This window comes from Haliotis rubra, unplaced genomic scaffold, assembly GCF_003918875.1.
Source record: "Haliotis rubra isolate DU_JTF1 unplaced genomic scaffold, ASM391887v1 Scf371, whole genome shotgun sequence".
Classification (NCBI taxonomy): Eukaryota; Metazoa; Mollusca; class Gastropoda; order Lepetellida; family Haliotidae; genus Haliotis; species Haliotis rubra.
In genome coordinates, this window is record NW_025767048.1 from 494,304 (window position 1) to 515,486 (window position 21,183).

General features: G+C 36.9%; 1 protein-coding gene across 6 annotated transcripts; it reads left to right on the plus strand.

Annotated features, from left to right (window-relative positions):
* Nucleotides 1-20,257, plus strand: LOC124285958 (serine/threonine-protein phosphatase 4 regulatory subunit 3A-like). 6 transcript variants are annotated; one of them, XM_046722246.1, is made up of 16 exons: nt 1-483; nt 1,024-1,079; nt 1,476-1,574; nt 2,183-2,806; nt 11,727-11,876; nt 12,105-12,149; nt 12,851-12,967; nt 13,974-14,028; nt 14,367-14,455; nt 14,719-14,821; nt 15,037-15,195; nt 15,589-15,758; nt 16,627-16,772; nt 17,238-17,446; nt 17,743-17,999; nt 18,656-20,257. In XM_046722246.1, exons 1-16 carry the CDS (start codon nt 333-335, stop codon nt 18,752-18,754), a joined length of 2,529 nt encoding a protein of 842 aa, XP_046578202.1. In that variant the 5' UTR covers nt 1-332; the 3' UTR covers nt 18,755-20,257. The 6 variants fall into 6 exon arrangements, with proteins under 6 accessions (XP_046578202.1, XP_046578204.1, XP_046578207.1 ...); XM_046722248.1 differs by having other exon boundaries at nt 17,253-17,446; XM_046722251.1 differs by having other exon boundaries at nt 16,627-16,724.
* The last annotated feature ends 926 nt before the right edge of the window (nt 20,258-21,183 follow it).

A 21,183-nucleotide genomic window follows, 5' to 3' on the forward strand; every position in this document is an offset into this window, starting at 1 on the left:
CATTCAAGATGGCGGCGATTGTAGACTTCAACCTGTATCGAGATTGAAGTTTCATTTGGAAATATTAGGATTAATATTTAATTATGAGCGCATCTATTAGCGCACAACAGATTTTATCCCATTCCAAAATGTGTGGCTCATAAAATTAATTTCCAACGGAGGGTTTTAGACGTTTTCCGGAATTTTTACGGGCCGATGTGTGGCGGTGTTTTGAATGTGTGAACTTCATGGCGTCTGGGTGATACCAAACCACCCTTGATGATCGCCAGTTGAAATTAGCGCGACAAATATTCTTGGATCTCTGGTGACAAACCTAACAACAGGAAATTAAAATGGCGGATAATACAAGTACCCGACGACGTGTAAAATTATACATGCTAAATGAGGATCGCCAGTGGGATGATCGAGGGACAGGGCATGTGTCATCGGCGTACGTTGAACGACTCAAGGGAATGGCATTGCTAGTGCGATCGGAAACTGATGGTTTGTATTAATAATATATATTTTTTCATGTGCAATTAACATATCGAAATATGTTTCACACGTTGTATACTTTATTTGCAACCCACATTGTCCTTATAGTGCACTCGAAATGGGGTCATGCTCTCAGGTCATTCTTTGAAGTGCTTGGCTCGATTCCATTCACTCCCTGTTTGTGCAGACACCGTGATTTCGTCGTGTCAGGACCATTAATATCTTTTTGGTCTTTGTTTTATGCCACTGCATACGTAAAACATTGAATATTAGTGTTTTTTTGTACCTGGATACGTAAATAATTGTTCCCATATAGACATGGCTTATCTATTTATGGAAAACGTGCTGATGTCAATCAAAATGGCGTAACATTGAATAAAATTTGCAAGAACAAGCTTGTCCAGTGCAGTTTGGGCACTTGTGAAATGAATTCTTATGTTCACAGATGCAGACCGTGTATCATCTGTTGATGATATTTTCTTTAATACAACAGCTGGAATTTTAATTGAAATGTTTTCTTCATATGATCATGTTAATATTATTTTTCAGGGTCAATATTGCTTGAATCTAAAATACAACCTGATACAGCATATCAAAAACAACAGGTATGAAATGTTTTCAGTGTTTCTTGCATGTGTATGATGGAAATAAACAATCTATCAACCCTGTATCAAGATGATAATACCATTTCTGCTAAAAGATCCATGAAAGTTACCTGTGTTAAACAAAGGTTTACTTCAACATGGTCATGACATGAAGCTCAGGAGTATTTTAGAATGAGGAAGGCATAAATTTAATCATGGACCTTATAACACAGAACAACATTCTCTCATTTGGCATTGATTAAAAAACCGTTTGGGAGAAATTACCTGTTTTGTGTAATTTTCAATCTGATGGATGCTACTTACTAAGGTATTACCAGCAAAGATTGTCAAGTTGAGCCAATTTGAAAAGGAAAAGCTTTGATGTTTTCTATGACGCTAAATTTTCAATATTTGCAGGAAACCTTGATTGTGTGGTCAGAAGCAGACAACTATGATCTTGCACTTAGTTTCCAAGAAAAAGCTGGTTGTGATGAGATATGGGAGAAAATCTGCCAGGTGAAGTTAACAAGATACTTTTATACAGATTAAACAAAAATGTGCAATGCATAAGATATTTTGTTGTGGTTCCAGATACCTATTTGGAACAGTCAAGGAATAATATGCCAGTTTAGTGATATTTATCTATCCTCTCTATGATTGTTTTTGGAAATGCAAAAGAATGCAAGCTATGCCTTCAGAACATGGTTAATCTTATTTGAACCAACCCATGAAGGTCCGGGTTAGAATTGATCTTCAGTAACCCATGCTTGTCGTAAGAGGCGACTAACGGGATCGGGTGGTCAGACTTGCTGATTGGTTGACACATGTCATTGTATTCCAGTAGATCGATGTTCATGCTGTTGATCCCTGGATTGTCTGGTACAGACTCGATTATTTACAGACCGCCGTCATATAGCTGGATTATTGCTTATTTGAACCACAACATTTGTTAAGGCCTATAGACCAGTCATTAATGCCTTTTTAATTGTGTTGGTTTACCATTATTAGTGAACATGTGGTTTCTTTAGTTTAATATCAGGTGTATTAATCTTGTTATGGTTAAAATTTAAAAAATGAAAAACTGGTTTTAGATTTCTGACTTATTTTTGTTTATGTATGTGCAGGTTCAAGGTAAAGACCCCTCAGTAGATATAACACAAGATGTAGTTGAGGAGTCAGAAGATGAAAGGTTTGATGACATGCCTGATGCTGCACCACCAATTGAACTGCCCCCTTGTGAACTCAGCAAGTTGGAGTATATCTCGGAAATCTTCAGTAGTGTTCTTCCATCACCTATACGACGGGAAAAACTATCTGTGGCCATAGAGAATGAAGGATACATTAAAAAACTGGTGGAACTTTTTCACATATGTGAAGACTTGGAAAACATGGAGGGTCTACATCATTTATTTGACATATTCAAAAGTATATTTTTACTGAACAAGAACGCCTTGTTTGAGATCATGTTCTCAGATGAATTGATTTTTGACATTGTTGGTGTGTTGGAGTATGATCCTTCCTCCCCATCACCGGTGAAACACAGGGAATATCTCAAAAGTACTGCCAAATTTAAAGAAGTTGTTCCAATTACCAATCAGGAGTTGGAAAACAAAATCCACCAGACTTACCGTGTACAGTACATTCAAGATGTGATATTACCTACTCCTTCAGTGGTTGATGACAACATGCTGTCATCACTAGCATCATTTGTCTATTTCAACAAAGTGGAAATTGTCAGTATGATTCAGGTGGGTACACATAACTACACATGGTACAAGATGACATCTTCAGATCATAACGCCTTTTGCTTATTAGGAGTCATAGATATGGTAGCTGATAATTAATATAAATCCACCTTATGCTTTTATTGTATGTTACATAATAAACATTGTATTCATGGTTGATGTACATAGATTGCATGCTGGTACCAAAACTTGTCTGACAGTGAAAGTTTTTAAACGTGCCTTGACAATTAACAAGAACAGGGAATTGAAAGGATAGAAATGTGTTCTTTTCCAAGTGTACAAAAATTGAAGTGTGCATCCAAGAATAGTTTTGATGCATCTTAATAAGTTGTCCATGGTCCCAGCATGGTGGCCCTATTTGATCGCGCAGGGGTAATTCTTGTGAATCGTCTAAACCTACGGCCCATGGTTCATTTTCCTCTTCTTTTCACTCATACCCATTCTCATCCTTGTTTCATACAGGTGAACTATAGCGACATTTTTGCTTTTATATCGTGATCTAATAGTCACATATAATAATTTTCAAGGGCTAGTTTCAAATCAAATAGTGATAGTCACTAGTGTTGGGAATTGGTTGAAATCTCATAATTGATGATTGCTTTATTACCAACGAACAATCATCGATAAAAATTGGTTAGCATCAATTTTCAGATTTTCCTATTCAGGTTGTTATTGCATATATGTATAACATGATGCACCTTGCTACTTTAAAGTGATGTTGATATATCATGAACATAAACCTTCTGGGGTCTTCAAGAAATATTCAGTCATGACTTTTCAGTTAGTGAAGTGAGTTTTCTAAGAATTAAACACGTTTTCAGGCCCTGACAACTTCGAAGATATGTTCCATCGTCAAGTGTTTCAAAGACTAAAACAGCAGTTCCAAAATCGTTTGTGTTCGATTATGAGAAAATGTGATCGATTGCTCGGTCGTTGGCCACATCGACCAATCTTCGATTATTTCAATTAATCAGAACACCACTAATAGTTACAATGTAGCTGAAATATTAGCTATGTGACTTGAAATTTTAATTCACTCACTGTATGCCTGGTGAATGTCATTTCAGCATGCCCTAGATAATACAAAGATGTAATCTTTGAGTTGGGGTCTTTTCTTTTTTCATTCAGATTGATGACATCCTATTCACTTTCTGAAACCCAGGTTGATTTAATGAATCATGCTGTTCAGCAAACATGTTTGTATTTCTATTTAAACTATTTGCAGATGTTACTTTTCCAGGAAACATTTGTCACTGGCATTGTAACAAATAAGGGTTTTAAGTTTGTTAGGCAGGCATCAGTTAGTCTTTTATTTGTAGTATCATTTTACTTTGTTAATGGCACTAAAGAATAATGAATTTCAAAGACTGAATAGGTTTGTATCTTATAACAACTATGGGATTTACCCCGAAATCACCCATGGAATTACACAAGCTCATGTCATGCTAAGTAACATGTGATTGGACAGTGGGGACCCACAGTGATGTCAGAGGTTGAAAATATTTTTGTCATTTAGTTCAAGTTTTATTATTTGTATACCTTAATTATGCAGGGTTTTATGAACGTTTGCATCCAAGATTAAATATTGAGAATTGGTGCAACCAAATTATTGTGTGAAGGGATGAAAAATATATGACTGTTTAAATCAGTAAAACCTAGTGTAGTGATCACCATGAAACTGTTTGGAACCGACGTTCTTTTTCTCGATTACTAAGGTTGATTTTAGATAAGGATAACCCCACCCATAGTGTATGACTTCACATATACGTAAATTCTGTATGTTAGTACACTGGTGATGAAAGCTAAAACGTAATGAAGATGTACAGGGTCCTTACATTTACATACTGTAGCAGAAAGTCTTGAGATATGGGGCAAGTTGGTCTTAGCATGCTTGCTGTTTGGATTGTCTGCATGGTCTAGTTTGGGAATGCACAGGCTATTTCAGACACTTTGCAGACATTAGATTCACATGGAAAAAATGCAGATGTATTGCATTCAGTGTATATAATGGGAACTATAGTGTTTTTCAGTACCTGACTTCGATTGTACATGCAGATCCAAATTTCTGCATATTAAGTAATGTTCTGGTTCTAATAACAGTCTGTAAATTTGGTTGAATGGTTAGGATTTTTGTGTTTTTATTACAAATGATAGTATGTAAAGCATGCTGGTTTATCAGTTATTTACGAAGGGAAGCATCAGTTGTGAATGAAAGGTTTGTAGATTTTGTCTAAAACAATAGAGATAATGACAAAACTTGTTATAATTTTTGTATCCTTTATACTGGTTCCCAGAAAAATAATTTGCAATACATATTGTTTAAAAAGTGTGATGTAGTATACCAGTAATTCATTGCAGTCCTACAGTCAAGTATAATTGATATGACGTAATGTTGATATGCATGTGAAGCTGCTGTCTATTCAATTGTAGCCATTTGTTTGAGATGCCTGACTCTGGAGGCGGTACAAAAACACAGCACACTATGTCAGTGTCGTTCACATCATGTAAACAGTGTTCCCACTAAAGGCAAGAGTGCAGAACAGTGATGACTCACCCAGATGGGATAGACAAAGCCACTAGTCTGATATTTTGAGTCTAAGGAAAATCCAGAGGGACTGATTATTTTGCAGAAATTACTTTGTTCAAAGTGGGTTTCGAACTAGAAGGATATGACCAATCGTAATAGCCTCTGAACAAACATGCATGGCTCCAATCACATTTGTCATGATCATGTTTAAATGAAGGGCGTGGCTGACAACTGTATGACTGCAAAACACTTGGACCACATTTTGTAGTGTCACTGTCTCTATTGATCCTCAGACTAAGGATTAATCTAGGAAATCAAGTGCCCTTTGTTGACACATCAGGAAAACCTTTTGTCAAAATATTGGATTGGAAGGTATTAAGCAAAAACAACTTGATAAAAACCTTAATTCTTCATGTTTATATTTGACCTATCATTAGTGAAATACAAGTCTACTCTACAAAGCCATTACAGTAATTGAATAACATGAATTGATAGGGAGGCGTTAAACCAAAAACATATTCTCTCACTATGATGATTATACCAATTCTCCATGTTCTAATGTAGCTGGTTTTTTTTTACATCTTGGATAACCTCATTTTCATGGAACATTTTCTATTTCTGTGTGCCCTTTTAACATGAAAGATTGATGAAGCTGTGAAAGATTTAATGTTATTCATTTCAGTTGTTTATGCAAAATGTTACACAATATATAGTATGCACATCCATATTCCCTTTGGACTATATTCAATCCGTGAAGATCCATGTTAGAATTGATCTTCAGTAACCCTTGCTTGGTGTAAGAGGCAACTAACATGATTGGATAGTCAGGTTTGCTGACTTGGTTGACACATGTCATCGTATCCCAGTTGTGTAGATCGATGCTCATGGTGTTGATCACTGGATTGTCTGGTCCAGATTTGATTATTCATAGACCGCTGCCATATAGCAGGAATATTGATGAGTCATGTGTAAAACTAGACTCGCATTACTCATTGGACTATATTCTTTCATAAACGGAATGAAAATCAAGCATGGGTAATTTAAAACGAGTACCTTGGAAATAGATCCAGGGGTTTAGTGCAGGTTTGCAGAAATCAGGTCCTGGAAATAGAGGATGATATTAGAAATGGTAGTCTCAAGAGAAGAGTCATCAGTCCTTCCATGGTTTTTGACAATCTTGTTCAATTATTTTTGTATGTCTTCAAATGTTGTATTTGGGAGCAATAATCTGATGTGTACAAATCTGAATTTTCTGCTCAAATGCAGAAGTTATTGCCAACCTAGGGAAAATGTGCCCCAATTCATGTATTTTGTTTTGGTTCTGTAGATTAGTTGACAAATAGTTGGACTAATGTAAGAGGAAGACCTATTGCCAAGTTTCGTTGTTGCATTACAATGATAAACTACTTCAAAATTGATTAATATAAGCACTTATGAACAAAATCTTATTTCTGCTAAGTTCACTAAGTTTGGAATCCTAGAGGGATCCCTGACAAACGCTTCAAGTATATGTAGGTAGATGCTAACTGTTCCACTTCGATACAACATTTCCTTCTGTCTTGCCATATGGTGTCTTGGGCTAGTGCAAACATGTTCTGAAGCAAGCTTGGAAATATGATAGCCCATGATCATGGTGTTACAGTGACCTCCTTAGCTTGTTTCCAAACTGAGCCAAGCCTATTTTATGTTTCCCAGGATTTGTTCCAGTGTAGGACAATGACAGTGCAGTTGTCCGGAAATTTGTGTTCTCTAGAAAAGTTGTAGAGCACAGTTGTTTTTTCTGTGTCAGTAGGGCAGTGACTCATGACTGATAAGGGCATTCCTATAGTGAAGGAGTGAGCAGGGGTCACATTTGTTGTTTTGTACTGTGATGGCTACTGAAACTGATACACCAGACAACCATGCAGAGAATCAGATTATTTCAGCCATTGAGTGTTTGCTGACAAGCTATTATTGTACTCTAGCTGAAAGGTTACAATGCGTAATTACCAGGAGTTTTAATCAAATTACTGGGCCCTTTGAAATTGTCATGCATATTTGTATGCAAGTAACTAAAAATAAATTTGGTAGTATTTTGCTTACTTTATGCACCTCAGAAGTTCATGGAGACTCCCATGTATTCAGCGTCAGAAACCAGCATTATTACTGTAGTGCATTTACCCATGTTTTCAATGCTAAAGCATCCAAGGGACTAGGAGAGTTTTATACAGTCATCCCTCGCAATAACGCTCTACGCGATACTGTGGATTTGGTTAAATCTCAGGGTAATCCGTGGCTCCCATAAAAAAAGTTGCCCAGCGATCACACATCTTCACGTCATCGAAAATAGCACATAAACAAATCCGCTGTTGAGCTCTCGTTAACCACGATGTAAACTAGTGAAATTCAGTGCGGATTGCAATTAACAGTGTTTATCGTACATATCCATGGTTTTTCAGATGCTTAAAACATGCAGGGTTTTCTCAATAATAATCAGACGAACAGCGCAACATTGTAATAACTTATAAGACAACTTTATCATAAAGACATGCCATCAGCCGAATACTTACAATGTTTGTTGTGATGCAACACATCGCCCTCCGAGAACGTATGATGTCGGAAAACACATTTTATTTGATTAAATTCATCCCAGTTTCATTCATTAAACTGTTTACAGTAACAACAGATAAACAGTGAGTGAAATGGCATTACCTCATTTCATACAACTTCCGCTTACCACATTCGTGACAGTCTGTTTTTTTGCGCCTACCGCAATAGCACCAATTTCACAGTTTTCTCAGCAATCACGAACAGATTACAGCCTCGTCATCCATTGACCCCAAGACCCGCGTTATTGACTCATTGAAGTCATATTTGACAATTAATTGCCATTATTTTGTTTTTACAATCAAAGTGGCACGTACCGCGGGAAGTCAGCGGTGACTTGTCAAACTGTCTCCTACGTAAAATGTATCCAGCCAGGCAGTGTTCACAAATAACGTCTGACCCTCTGACAAATCCGGCAGATTTGCCAACAGTCTGATAGAAGTGTACAACCCGCCGGCCCCAGTGTCTGACTGCATATTTCACAAAGACTTTGACTGAAGTTGTTATATGTGACATGTCACACTTGGTTGCTGTTTATAAATCTTATATTCGTTAATAATTTCAATGCCAATTATACGAAATGTTAGATCTGAAATGTGTGTTTAAATTTATTCTATGGGTCCTGTGAATTTTCAATGGGTCAGACAGACATCTGACACTTACAGGACCCAATGTCCGGTTATTTTGAAACACCATTCGTGAACACTGCAGCCAGGTAAACCAAAGTGCTCAGCCTATGTTCATTATTATGTTAAATATGTTAGTAGAAGAAATGCATTATACTTAATAACTTATGAGATAGCATTATATAATATCTCTGTTAAAATAACTGCTTAAGATATAAATTATTCTGATAATGGAATAGAAATTCTTTGATGTTATGTTATCGGATTGTTTTTAAATGAATCACCGGTACATTGGACCAAAACGTCTGTGCACAGCTGATTGCTTCTTCGGCTTAGTTGAATAACAGGTAGCATAACAGAAACAACAATTGAATTACCATGTCTAGTGATGTTTGCTTGCAAGGTTCCTTTACATTCATTTACAAAATATGTATTTTTCCAACAATACGATATAGTTTTGACTGGGCACAATACACGAAATAGCAGGTTTGTTACGTCCATGGAAAATACGATTTTACTTGGCCTTTGTTCCGCGTTATGTAATAGTTACTATAACGCTGGTGTCTAATAACGCGCAGCGGTGGGGATCATCCATGGACCCCAAGACCCACATTATGGCGAGGGATGACTGTATTTTTTAATGTTACATCATCAGTATGACTTATCATGCTGGTGACAATATTACTAATATAGTAATCAGTTGTAAATACGATTGTATTAGCACTGTTAGTATGATTACTTGTACAAAAAGGAAATGCTCTTCAGTTGATAGATTATCACCCAGATCAAAGGAATAATTGTTTGCTTTCCAACAGCTATCAATAGGATTAGTGGCTTAAATGAGTTTCTGATATTTAACTTACACCCTTATGTTAAGGACTGAGTTGAAAATTCATTTTAGTTTAGTAAATATAGCTTATTGTCTATATTCCAGCACAAAATTGTCTGAAAGTAATGCCAAAAGCAATGTTTGGGCAAGTAGACGAAGTTTGGGCACAGAATGTACATGCTGCAGTCATGACGTGTAAATAATACTGTTTGGACTGTTTCCATGGTTACTTCCATGGTTACTTCCACAAAACAAAACAAAATGCTCTGCAGTTTCAAGATTATCATCCAGAGCAAAGGAAAATTCCTTTTCTTTCCTACATCAAAATAGAAGAACCAAGGAATCCTAAGAAGAATTGACAGATGACACTCTATTCCAATGAATCAAATTCTCCTATTAACTTTTAAGGATAAATAGCCTATGATATTTAGTAATTTTACAAATTTTTGTTTATATGCTGAAACACAGGATATTCATGCATTTTAAGATGTTAGGCTTTGCACATTTGTATTCATGGCGAGTTTGTTATCCAACATTGTGTACAATCTGATGATTACTCCTGTTGAGATAGTCTGCTAATGTTAGTGTGCTGTAAATGTTATACTATAGTTTATATTGTTTGTTTACTGCCAGACAGGACAATATATGTCCTATTCTAGTATTTCTTCAGTTGCTGAAGAAGATTTCTACCAATACATAGCATGAAAGTTCTCCCAGTGCTACCTTTGGTCATTTTTTCTGTTTCATAAACCACTCAATCTGGTAAACAAGTTGTGGCCCAGGTCTTAAATAATCAATAAGTTGTACATATATGGGCTGAAGGTAGGCAGCAGAACATGAAGACCAGTCAGTCTAGGAAGATGATATACACATACGGTGCAACAAATACTCTTGTCAGTCTCTGTTTGGTCTAGTAGTCTGGGCTGAAGAGAGTGGTGTTAAGAACCCATATGTTGAAGGCGATGTTTGTTGAAAATGTTGTAAGCCCAACAGGGTACACTGCCTCACTGTGAGATGGTCAATTAACCAGTCTTCAGGTTTAGTTTCTGGTATCAAAGAGTGAAATGTATTTTGAAATCTGTTCATAGTATATTGTGTATGTGACAAGGCTATTTATAATTTTTTCCGAAAAAATACTAAATACTATGTATGTTGTACCACTTAAATGATTTGGAGAATTAACAAAGATTCCAGATTTCTTTCGGAAAGCCATATTTTACAGTAATCATGTATTCTAAATTTGTAAACCATCTGGACCACATGAACACTGCTGAAATAAATCTTATTGATGTCTAAATAAGTGAACACACTTACGTCAACTAACACATACTCAGTGTCATAATTTGAATTAAAGTAATGCCTTCTTCTTACATTAGGCATTCATCTTGCTTATGTAAATAGGAGCTCAAACATCTGGTATATCGTATTCTGTTTATTAAAATGCTTTGAAATGGCCAAGTATGCATCATAAACCATGTTATGTCAATCACTCTAGATAGGTTTACTGCAGTGGCTAAAAGGATGCTAAAGGGGTCACCAACACATTTTGCGATGGGTTGGTTTACTCAGGATTTATGTTATTGTAATGGGAACACATTAGAGTAATCATGTTTGTGTCTGGCTTGTCTCCCTACTAATAAGTGCACATTGGTTTTGCTTCACTGGCCATTTTATCCAGAAGAACAAAAGGATATTGATAATAAGGTTTTGATTTGTATTTCTCCGACCAGCAGAATCACCAGGCCAGCTGCTTCTGTTGTCCGAGCTGACTCAATAACGAATCAATAAATTTAAATGAAGAAACCCAGTTGTGAAGCATATGATATGGGGGAGAACTCTTGCCCTAATATTCAATTATTACAGGATACATGTTAATCTGAAAGAGCAATGACCAATCCTATCATATTATGTCTGTTTTCGATGACCTTTCACAGACAATTATATTTTTTTATGTCACATGTGTTTGGGAGCCTAGACATTGTGAAGATGGCATGATTAATATAGTTTTCTGGTACTTTGAGCTGACACTTCAAAATCTAAGTTTTCTGATCGAATTACCCTGTAGGTGTGTAGCCGATCATTTATATGCAGCCAACAGGAACATCAAATACTTAGCAGTGCTTGTGTATTACTTTCTGGAAGATATGGGTGGGGCAAGTTTTGATTCTCACCATGCTCTCAACATGACATTTGGCACACTTCCCAACTTCCCAAGCGCGCACACTTAAACATCTTTTTGATTGTTCTTTGATACCAATGAAAAGAAATCCCTTTTCATGCCTGCTCACAGCGTGTTATGTCTTATTGTCCATGTTTGAGATTTCTCTATGTTCATGAAAATTTTTCCCTTTCCAGGATGATGAAAAGTACTTGACAACTCTATTTGCTCAACTAACTGACGACGAAACAGATGATGACCATCGGCGAGATCTCATATTATTTCTGAAAGAGTTCTGCACTTTCTCACAATCATTACAACCTATCAGTAAAGAAACATTCTTTAAGGTTGGTAAAATGCTTTAACTGTTATTGAGTTGACAAAACATTGCTTTGAACTGTTGTCATGGTTATTAAGCTAATAACACGTGACTTGATTTAAGGTAATTCAATGTTACATTTACAGAAACGGAAAGATTTCTAAGGAAATAAACTCAGACATTTTCAAACTATGGCAGCTGTGGTATATTTAAGCTGTTTTTCATCATGTTTCTAATATAAATTTTGCTGTTGCAGACACTATCAAACCTTGGGGTATTATCAGCAATAGAAGTCATTTTGGTAAGTCAGAATTTTTCAGGTTTTATGACATATGTTTTAGTAAAAATTCAACTTATTGTTTGGTATCGTATGCTTGGCATGAAAGTAAATTGACACTTTCAGTGTTTGCAGGGGTGGAAATAACTTTAAAATTGCTAGTGTACTCCGGTACAGTGGCACATGTAAAATCACTTGCCCTGATAAGTTTTCCACTATACCGGCCGTTTTCTTGTTGATATTTTTTAATAAACAACATAATTTACATTGGAAAGTCAACTGGACACCGGTACAGTGTGATATACAAATTTGCTTGCCCGACAGAAAAAACACACTGGACTCGGACGTCGGGCAATGGGTTATTTATGCCCCTGTTTATATATATATATATATATCAAGATTAGAGACATTTTATCTCATTCACTTTCAATTACACTGTGTTCTTTTGTCTCCTGAAGATATTTGAAGTAAGGAACATATGACTATTAATATTATGAGTATCGATATGTGTTTATTATACCATTCATTGCACTTTCAAATAGATGGCATATATGAATGTGTTCACAGGAAAAAAAACTAGTCCAACAATCTGCAGCTTGAGACAAAGTTAAAAGCCTGCTGAAACTGCTTTCATGAACTATATCAAAGACAGGTGACTGATTGATTTTGTCTTCTATTAACTGTAGCTTGTATCAGAAGATTCTAACCAGTTTTTGTTGTTTCAGGGGTTAGATGATGCTAGAATGAAGACAGCTGCCATAGACATATTTTCCTACATAGTGGAATTCAGTCCGTCCATGGTGCGGGAGTTTGTTCTTCACGAAAGCCAGAATCAAGATGACGTAAGTGCTCCCTAAAAGAATTTGTAGAATTGTCTTTAACCTCATAATGTGAGCATGAAAAAGCTCATTTATAGCCCAAGTATATTTTAAAATGCAGTTACAATTGGTATGTGTGCTGATAGTGAGGGTCAACTCATGCGTTCTGCTTTTCCAATGTTATTATAAATGTTTACTTGTATTTGTATTTTTACCTGTATGTTTGTGTGTAGAATACATGCATGGAGGGTGTAAGGTCGGATTGGTCCCTGTCAAGTGTCCATCACACTGTAAACTCATCTCTGCAGAAACAACTTGTTCTCATCACAATTTGTTCAAGAGTTACAATCCTATCTGCTCCAGCAGCCATATTGAAAGGTCTATAGAGGCCATAAGTCAACATGTTTTGTTCAGAATGTCATGAAGTTTGGTTTTTGGTCAGTTTCACACACTTTTTGGAACATTTCCTATATTTACCAAGTTGAGACTATGCTCTTAATTTGTCTCAAAAGGCAAATTTGGTTGTTTCTCATTATGAGAATCACATAGTTTGTTAAGATAATGTTTTTCTGGCAGTTTTTAGTTATCAGTATATATGCAGAAAATGTTTGAATGTCTGTCCTGAAAGCAACTTTTGTCGATAAACTATGGCTTTGTGAGGATTTTAAACTTTATGCTACGATCTAGCCAATCTGGATGAGCTACTTTATGATGTACCTGCCATGGTATCCCCAGAATGCTATGGATCCCCATGTTTTAACTTCTTTTTTTCCGCTCGTCGCGCTGAAGACCCGGGTTCGATTGTCCATATGGGTACAATGTTTGAAGCCTGTTTCTGGTGTTCCCCTCTGGGATATTGCTGGAATATTGCTGAAAGCGGCATAAAACCATACTCACTCACTCTCAAGGACTGGTTAGAATCCTGTGTTTCTACAAAGTAGTGAAAGAAGGGTTACTATGTTAACTTGAACCTGCTGTTTTGAAGACTGAGCATGTTATACCATGTGAAATGTTTGTTTTTTTGTTGCAGGATGAACTCTTGATAAACCTAGTCATTGAACAGATGGTCAATGACGCTGATCCTGGTGAGTAGAATTATAGAGACTGAACCTATATTGATCTTTAGCAATTTTGCCTTACTGCCAGCTATTTTATAGTTATGGCTTAAAAACGTTTGGTACTGATATGTATGTTTTGTGTAAATATGCTCTCCCATACCAGGTTGTATTTGTTTGAGAAATATTGTATATGGACAAGTATTTGAATAATGCATATTATTATATGGCAGATAAAGAATTGAATTCTACATTTCGGAAGTATGATAGTTAGGAGTGAAGTCTCGAAGGCTGCGAAAGTAAGAGTCTTGTATTGTGTTTGTGATTTTTCTGTCTACTATACCTGATACTGTTTCTCATCATTGTGGACTGCTATCTAGAACTGGGGGGTGCCATGCAGCTCATGACAGTCATCAGGCTACTGCTTGACCCTGAGAATATGATGCCAACAGCCAATGTAAGTCTTTTATCCTTAATGTTTGAAATGAGTTGTTATCATAAATGACATACATGATCATCTCTGCTTTATTCACTATTTTGAAGTGGAAGTGAAATGAAAGGTCCCGTAACTATATTATTCTCTAAAGCACCTTCAATTACCCTTCCAGAACCTTACTAAGAATGCCGTTTGATCTGTTAGTGCCAGGTTTAGGCATGTCTATTTTGCAATGACTTAAGTAAGTTTGGTTTTAATTTCAATGTTTGCTTCTGACATTACAGAAGACTGAGAAGACAGAGTTTCTGAGCTTCTTCTACAAACACAGCATGCATGTCCTGACAGCTCCCCTATTTGCCAACACTGTGGATGAGAGGCCGAGTAAAGGTAAGCAAAATTGAATTATTCGTCTGAATGTGACCTGATATTCTTGTCCAACTCAAATACTTTTGCAACATTGTAACAAGGTTAGAAATGGTTACTTATTAATTGATTTCAGGAATCTGTCATATGGAATATTGCTGAGTGGGTTGTTAAACAAATAGACCTAAATCAACACACACACACACACACGCACGTTTATTTAATAATTTGTTTTCTAGATGATTACCAGACTGCTCAGCTGCTAGGTCTGATCTTGGAGCTGCTATCTTTCTGCGTGGAGCATCACACATACCACATCAAGAACTATGTTATTAGCAAGGACCTCCTTGGTAGAGTGCTGGTACTGCTCAAGTCAAGACACTCTTTTCTTGCTCTTTGTAAGTGATTTATTTATGTTTATTTGATTACCCACTGCTGATTTCTTGAGTAATTTGTCTGAAATGTTCCTGACTAATGGATGAAACTAGTTCACCCTTCAACTGTATTCAGATCAAAATTTCATAGTATGTAGATCCATTAAGCGTCTTGCTGTAATATGTTGAACAAGAGAGCCTTGTAAGCTTCAATTTTTAACCTGAGAGGTTTGACAAGGGCCCATAAACTTTCAAGTTGAAATTCTGAACAATGCAGAATTTTGTGTGAATACTGCTTCCATCACCTGTGACCGATATTCTTCATTGACACGTAGTCATTAAGATAAAAGGCCAGGTCACGTCTCAAAATCTTGAGTGGATGATACATACTGAGGTTTATTTCTTTATTGTTTGCAGGTGCCTTAAGGTTTATGAGGAAGATTGTTGGCTTGAAAGAAGAGTTCTACAACCGATATATAGTCAAAGGCAACCTGTTCAAACCTATCGTTGAGGCATTTGTTGCAAATGGAGACCGATATAATCTGCTTAACTCTGCAATGATTGAATTGTTTGAATTTGTCAAAGCTGTAAGTGTTTGCACATTTTTATTTTACATTAAACTACAAGTTTCTTAATAGTAATGAACGAACGCGTAGATAATTTTTTTATGCAGCTCACTAATTTCGCCAAGTTGATTGAGAATTTGTTTAGTGTCACATGTGCAATTTCTCAGTTGCATGTTTACCTTCCATTAAAATCATAAGGGGCATTATTGTCCCCTGCCGGAACGGGGGACTATGTATTCAGCGGTGTACGTCTGTCCTGATTCTTGTTAATGAGATATCTCATGAACTGTTGTACCCAATGCCTTTTATTTGGGTGACCATGACCTTATCTTCAAGGTCACCACGAGACTTTGAACACTTTTCAAACTCTTGTTAACGCTATATCTCATGGACTGTTGTACCCAATGTCTTCAAATTTGGTGACAGCCTACATTGGGGGATTACGCAGACACTAGTTTATTTGGGTGACCTTGACCTTATCGTCAAGGTCACCACAACACTTTGACTGCTTTTTAAACTTATTTAGACGCGATATCTCATAAAACATTGCACCCAATGTTTTCAGTTATGTTGACAGCCTACATTGGGTGATAATGCAGACACCAGTCATTTCAGGCATCTTGTATGTGAAGTAGTAAATATAGATATTTCATTCTTTAGCGGCAGGGGACATTGCCATATCAGTGGCAAACACTTGTTTTATTAGTTTCTTTATTTCGAAAGACATGAGATTGTTAGTGAAAATGGGATACAGCCCCAAACATCTTGAAATGCATGTATTTCTAATTCCATATCAATTTATTAATGCCATGGTTTGAGGACATGGTGGCCTGAGCCAAAAACATGCTACTAATGCGATGTTACTGATACATTGTATGTATTTATACAGGAGGATGTGAAGTCTCTGTGTTCACATATAGTAGAGAACTTCATCAAAGATCTAGATGGTGTGAAGTATGTGAAGACCTTTGAATCATTAAAACTGAGGTACGAACAACAGCAAGACAGGTTGAAAGACAGGGCAAATACTGAGAGGTAATTTGCTCAGATATCTACAGCTTTGTTGCTTTCAAAGTGTATCAGACAGCATTACCTTGGCATTAAGTCCTATTTTTGGAAATAATGTTTTACACATTGATCTGAAATAGTAGAAAATAATTCCAATATTTTTTCTGAAGAAATTAAACTGACTTTTTAGACATCATGACTGGGTTTGCAGAAAGCAGTTGTTAGGTCATGCTGTTAAAACACTTTGATGTTATGTAAATATCCAGTAACGAATTCTGATCTCTATCATACTCATTTCTTGTAAACTCTGTCAAAGAATTCTAATGTCCAAATGAACTTCTTTAACAAGTAAACTCTGATTAATTGGACAGATGCTATGCAAATGTGTGTTAAATGTATTTGAGACAAATTTGAGTAAGAGGAATTGGTTTTTACAGTGCATACAAGGGTTTTCGCGAATACGAAAGTTATGTAAGTTGTATTCATGTACAGATTTGCTGTATTCAGTCACCCAGGATCACTGGGGCGAATGAACCGCTTCCGCCGAGATGTTCGGATCATGGATGAAGAAGAGGAAATGTGGTTCAATGAAGATGAGGAAATGGATGACTCTGAGGCCCATGCTCCCATGTCAGACATCCTCAGGACAAAACTGGATGCAGACTTTGACCAAATAAATAGAATTTTAGAAAATAAAAAAGGTTAGAGTGAAATTGGGAGAGGTTGAAATGCGTGTGAATAGACATGTTTGAAAATAATATTGTTCATGATATATGTTTGATCCCCTTTGTGTATACTGTGTATTGCATTCCAGTTAATTACGCTGAAAACAGCTGGATTTTGTAGTGAACCTTTGAAGTTTCAGTCAAACGGTCAGTCAGGAAAAATATAAGTTAAACAATGTGTATGTCATAATAACCCATGATTTCATAAGCATAGTATTTGATTGTGTCTTGAAATTACAGATTTTTATTTGGAAACATCTTTCACCTTTTAGCCAAAGAACAGGCAGAGCTCCGAGAGTCTCCACCCAGACTACTCAACAAGACTTCCACTATCAACATCAATCTGCGGAGTGGTAGTCCCCTCTCCAGTCCCAACAGCTCCCCAGGTAGCCCGGGCTCGCCCGAGAATGCCTACTCCCCACCTGGAAGCCCTGGCAGTCCTAGTACACCCAAGATAGTACCGCCACCCACACCAGACTGTTCACCTAACTCATCACCACAACTTAAACCAAATGCTATCGCCAAAAAGGTACTTGGCTTATTCTGTTACTTTATTGGGTTTCTTTGTATTGCTGCCTTTATATACATTTTCTCTTCACGATTTAGGAAACAGTTTTTCAAGCATATGGCTCTCATTTGAATCCAGCATGACCATCATATTATTTGCCAATTTGTTGGTGTTGAAGGCCACTGTTTTACTTGATCACTGAACTAGTTATGTATTAACTAAAGGTTGAGATATTTAGTAGTACCCTATGTATTAGTGTCTTCAGTTGAAATGGCTTTATTATGTTTCATGAGAGTCTTCCAGGATTGTGAATACTCAATCTTTATTGAGAAAGATGTCTTGACTTGAGATTGGTTGGCTGAAACTGTAATTGAAATGTTACCGCCTACTACTACTTAGTATGTACCTGATATGGCTGTGACATTAGTCAGAACATGATATGATCACCTTTAGCTGTAGCTGTAGCTGGGGGTGGGGTAGCCTTGTGCTCAAGACCTGGGTTCGATTCCCCACATGGGCACAATGTGTGAAGCCCATTTCTGGTGTCCCTCGACGTGATATTGCTGGAATATTGCTAAATGTGGAGTAAAACCATACCCATTCACTCATTTAGCTGAAGCTGATAAGACATTCACATTAATACATGAGAAGACTGATGTTGAACTTCTGTGTTTCAGCCATTGGTTGGTCTTGTTGACTACCCAGATGAAGATTCAGACGAGGAGGAAGATGAGACAATATTACCCTCTCCAAAGAGAGCACGGTTAGGGACGTAACTTCTGTAGTAGATTAGTATGAGGACTTGATTTACACTGTGTTCTGGGCTTGTCACTGCGTGCATGATGCACGACCTCGCAGCCCTACTCGCAATGGAGGGAGGGCCCTGTCTGACCTTTGCTTGACCTCACTCAACCAACCATTCCACAGATGAAACGACAAGTCCGTGATAGATCCACAATCCCTCACTGGATGGCCTCCCAAACCAGACAAATGGGAGTATGCGTAGTACTTGACCAATCCTGGTGCCCGTGACAAGCAGAGAGCTGTTCATAACCAATCATGATGAAACATTGCAGAACAAGTTTTCTATCTATCATATTGCTGAAAGCTGCCAGTGCATCAGGATCATGCCTCAGGAATTCCATGACCAGCTGTTTGAATACCTGTGCTGAATCCGACTTGTTTATCTTGGTCAAAATAGTGCATGTGTTTAATGTGATTGTGAACCAAAGACATGTCAATAGATTGTACAAAAATGGTTTGTCTTAGAAATCAAAGGAAATGCAGACTCTGGGGTTTGAAACCTGTGCTTGTAAGATTGGACCATTCACAAAGACATTGTTTTTGTTTTTAAAGGAGAGACTTTATTATATTGTGATTGATTACAGCATTTGTCATTTATTCACTAAAACAGAGCCATCATCATTGAAATGTGTTGTAAATGGAATGTGTGAATTTATTTATATGAATCCATACCATTCATACAGCATAAGTGTTCTCATTTTTCAAGAGATGCAAAGTATGACGACATAATCCTCGACTTCTCAAATTTTAGTAGTAGCAAAAAGTACATTTCTTCAGCCCGACATTTTCTCAAAACGTTGCCCTAGAAAAGCAGACATCACAGATTCCTTCAATTTCACTTGTTTCAAAGATAATACTTGCACCCTCAGTACAACAAAGGATTTATTTTTATGTAGAAATGCCATTCAGATCATGTAAAAATTACCTGAAGGGTTGTGTGTATATTCTTGAAATATATATATATGGATTTGTTCTTTTCTGGGTTGCAAGGTAAATATTGGAAATATCGAGGCTAATCATGCAAGGATGTCTCTCAGATGTAGCTACTTAAATTCAAGATCCTTGACCAGGCAGCTGTAAAAAGACAACTACATATTTTAGGGATGGGGATCCTGGGGATGATGGCATCCCTTAATCTTGAAGAGAGAATGAAGTCTTTGTACATATATTTTTGTGACAGGGGAATGAAGTCAAATGGGTAATTTTGAGTGTGGATACAGACTTGTGGAAGAATTTATTACAGTAGAATACAAAGTGATCAGTATCCCCATACATGTGAAGTAGAAAATCCATTTTAGCCGACTGAAATTTTTATCATGTAACATATTCATGTTTAATTAAATAAATGCCATGCCGAAGGCGTGGTTTAGTTATTTTAAGTGCATGGTCTTCTTAATGAACGCTCATGACTTGGACACTGACCCACAATGAAACAATCAAAAGCTGAAGGCTGAATAAACAGATTTTCATATACATCTTGCTTTGCTGTCTTCTGACATATAATCTGTTGATTGGTGGTGTAATGTATACCACTGTGCAGTGATTGATCTACAGTCATATCTTTCATTTATGTGCAATGTGGACATGACTTAAAATAGAAAACAAGATATTTCGAGGAAGGTCGAAGTTGCACATTTTCTGGAATGGTTAATAGGCTATTTACAAAAAAAAGTGTCATGACTGTTTTGTGCCGACTGAAAAGACCCATATAGTTTGCCATCAGATCAAACAATGGATGAAGACCTTGCTGATTTGTTGCATTTGGAGATGCTGCTGAAAGTAGTAGTAGGTCTAACCAACTGCTCAGCTATTGAATCTTCTGGCAACATAAACAACCGTAGTTTGAATCGCAACATAGCTGCCTTTGCATATAGGAAATTATTGTTGGTGTCTCCATGTTACTGTAAGACTGCTAGAAACTCTGCAAAGTTGTGTTTTTACGTTGCATGTGACCTTTAAGTATTGTAACCCTCTACACCCATAATGTCTGTTCATCAGTGAATGGAAGCGATTGACGGACAGCATATCCCTAATTCACCACAGCGTCATGGAAGTATGGGGTTAGAGATACACGACGTTTGATCAATCTTACAGTGCACAATAACCATGAGGGTTTACTTATGAATTATAGTGGTGTGGGGTAGCTTCATGGTTTAAGCGTTCGTAGGTCACGCTGAAGGCCCGTTTTCGATTTCCCACATGCGTACAATGTGTGAAGCCCTTTTCTGGTGTCCCCCGACGTAATATTGATGGGATATTGTTAAAAGCGGCATAAAACCCAACTCCTGAAGAATAATAGTCAGAAGTTGATCTTTAGACAATCAGGAGGTGCTTGGTTCCTTTCAAGCTGACAAATGTCCCGCGGGTTTAACAAGAATGCGTCATGTTCAGTCATAATTCA

Coding starts and splice junctions, on each gene's coding strand:
- LOC124285958 (XM_046722246.1), top strand. CDS start 333: ATGGCGGATAATACAAGTACCCGACGACGTGTAAAATTATACATGCTA. Junction 1,080..1,475: donor CAGCATATCAAAAACAACAG/GTATGAAATGTT, acceptor CAATATTTGCAG/GAAACCTTGATTGTGTGGTC. Junction 14,029..14,366: donor GGTCAATGACGCTGATCCTG/GTGAGTAGAATT, acceptor TCATCATTGTGG/ACTGCTATCTAGAACTGGGG.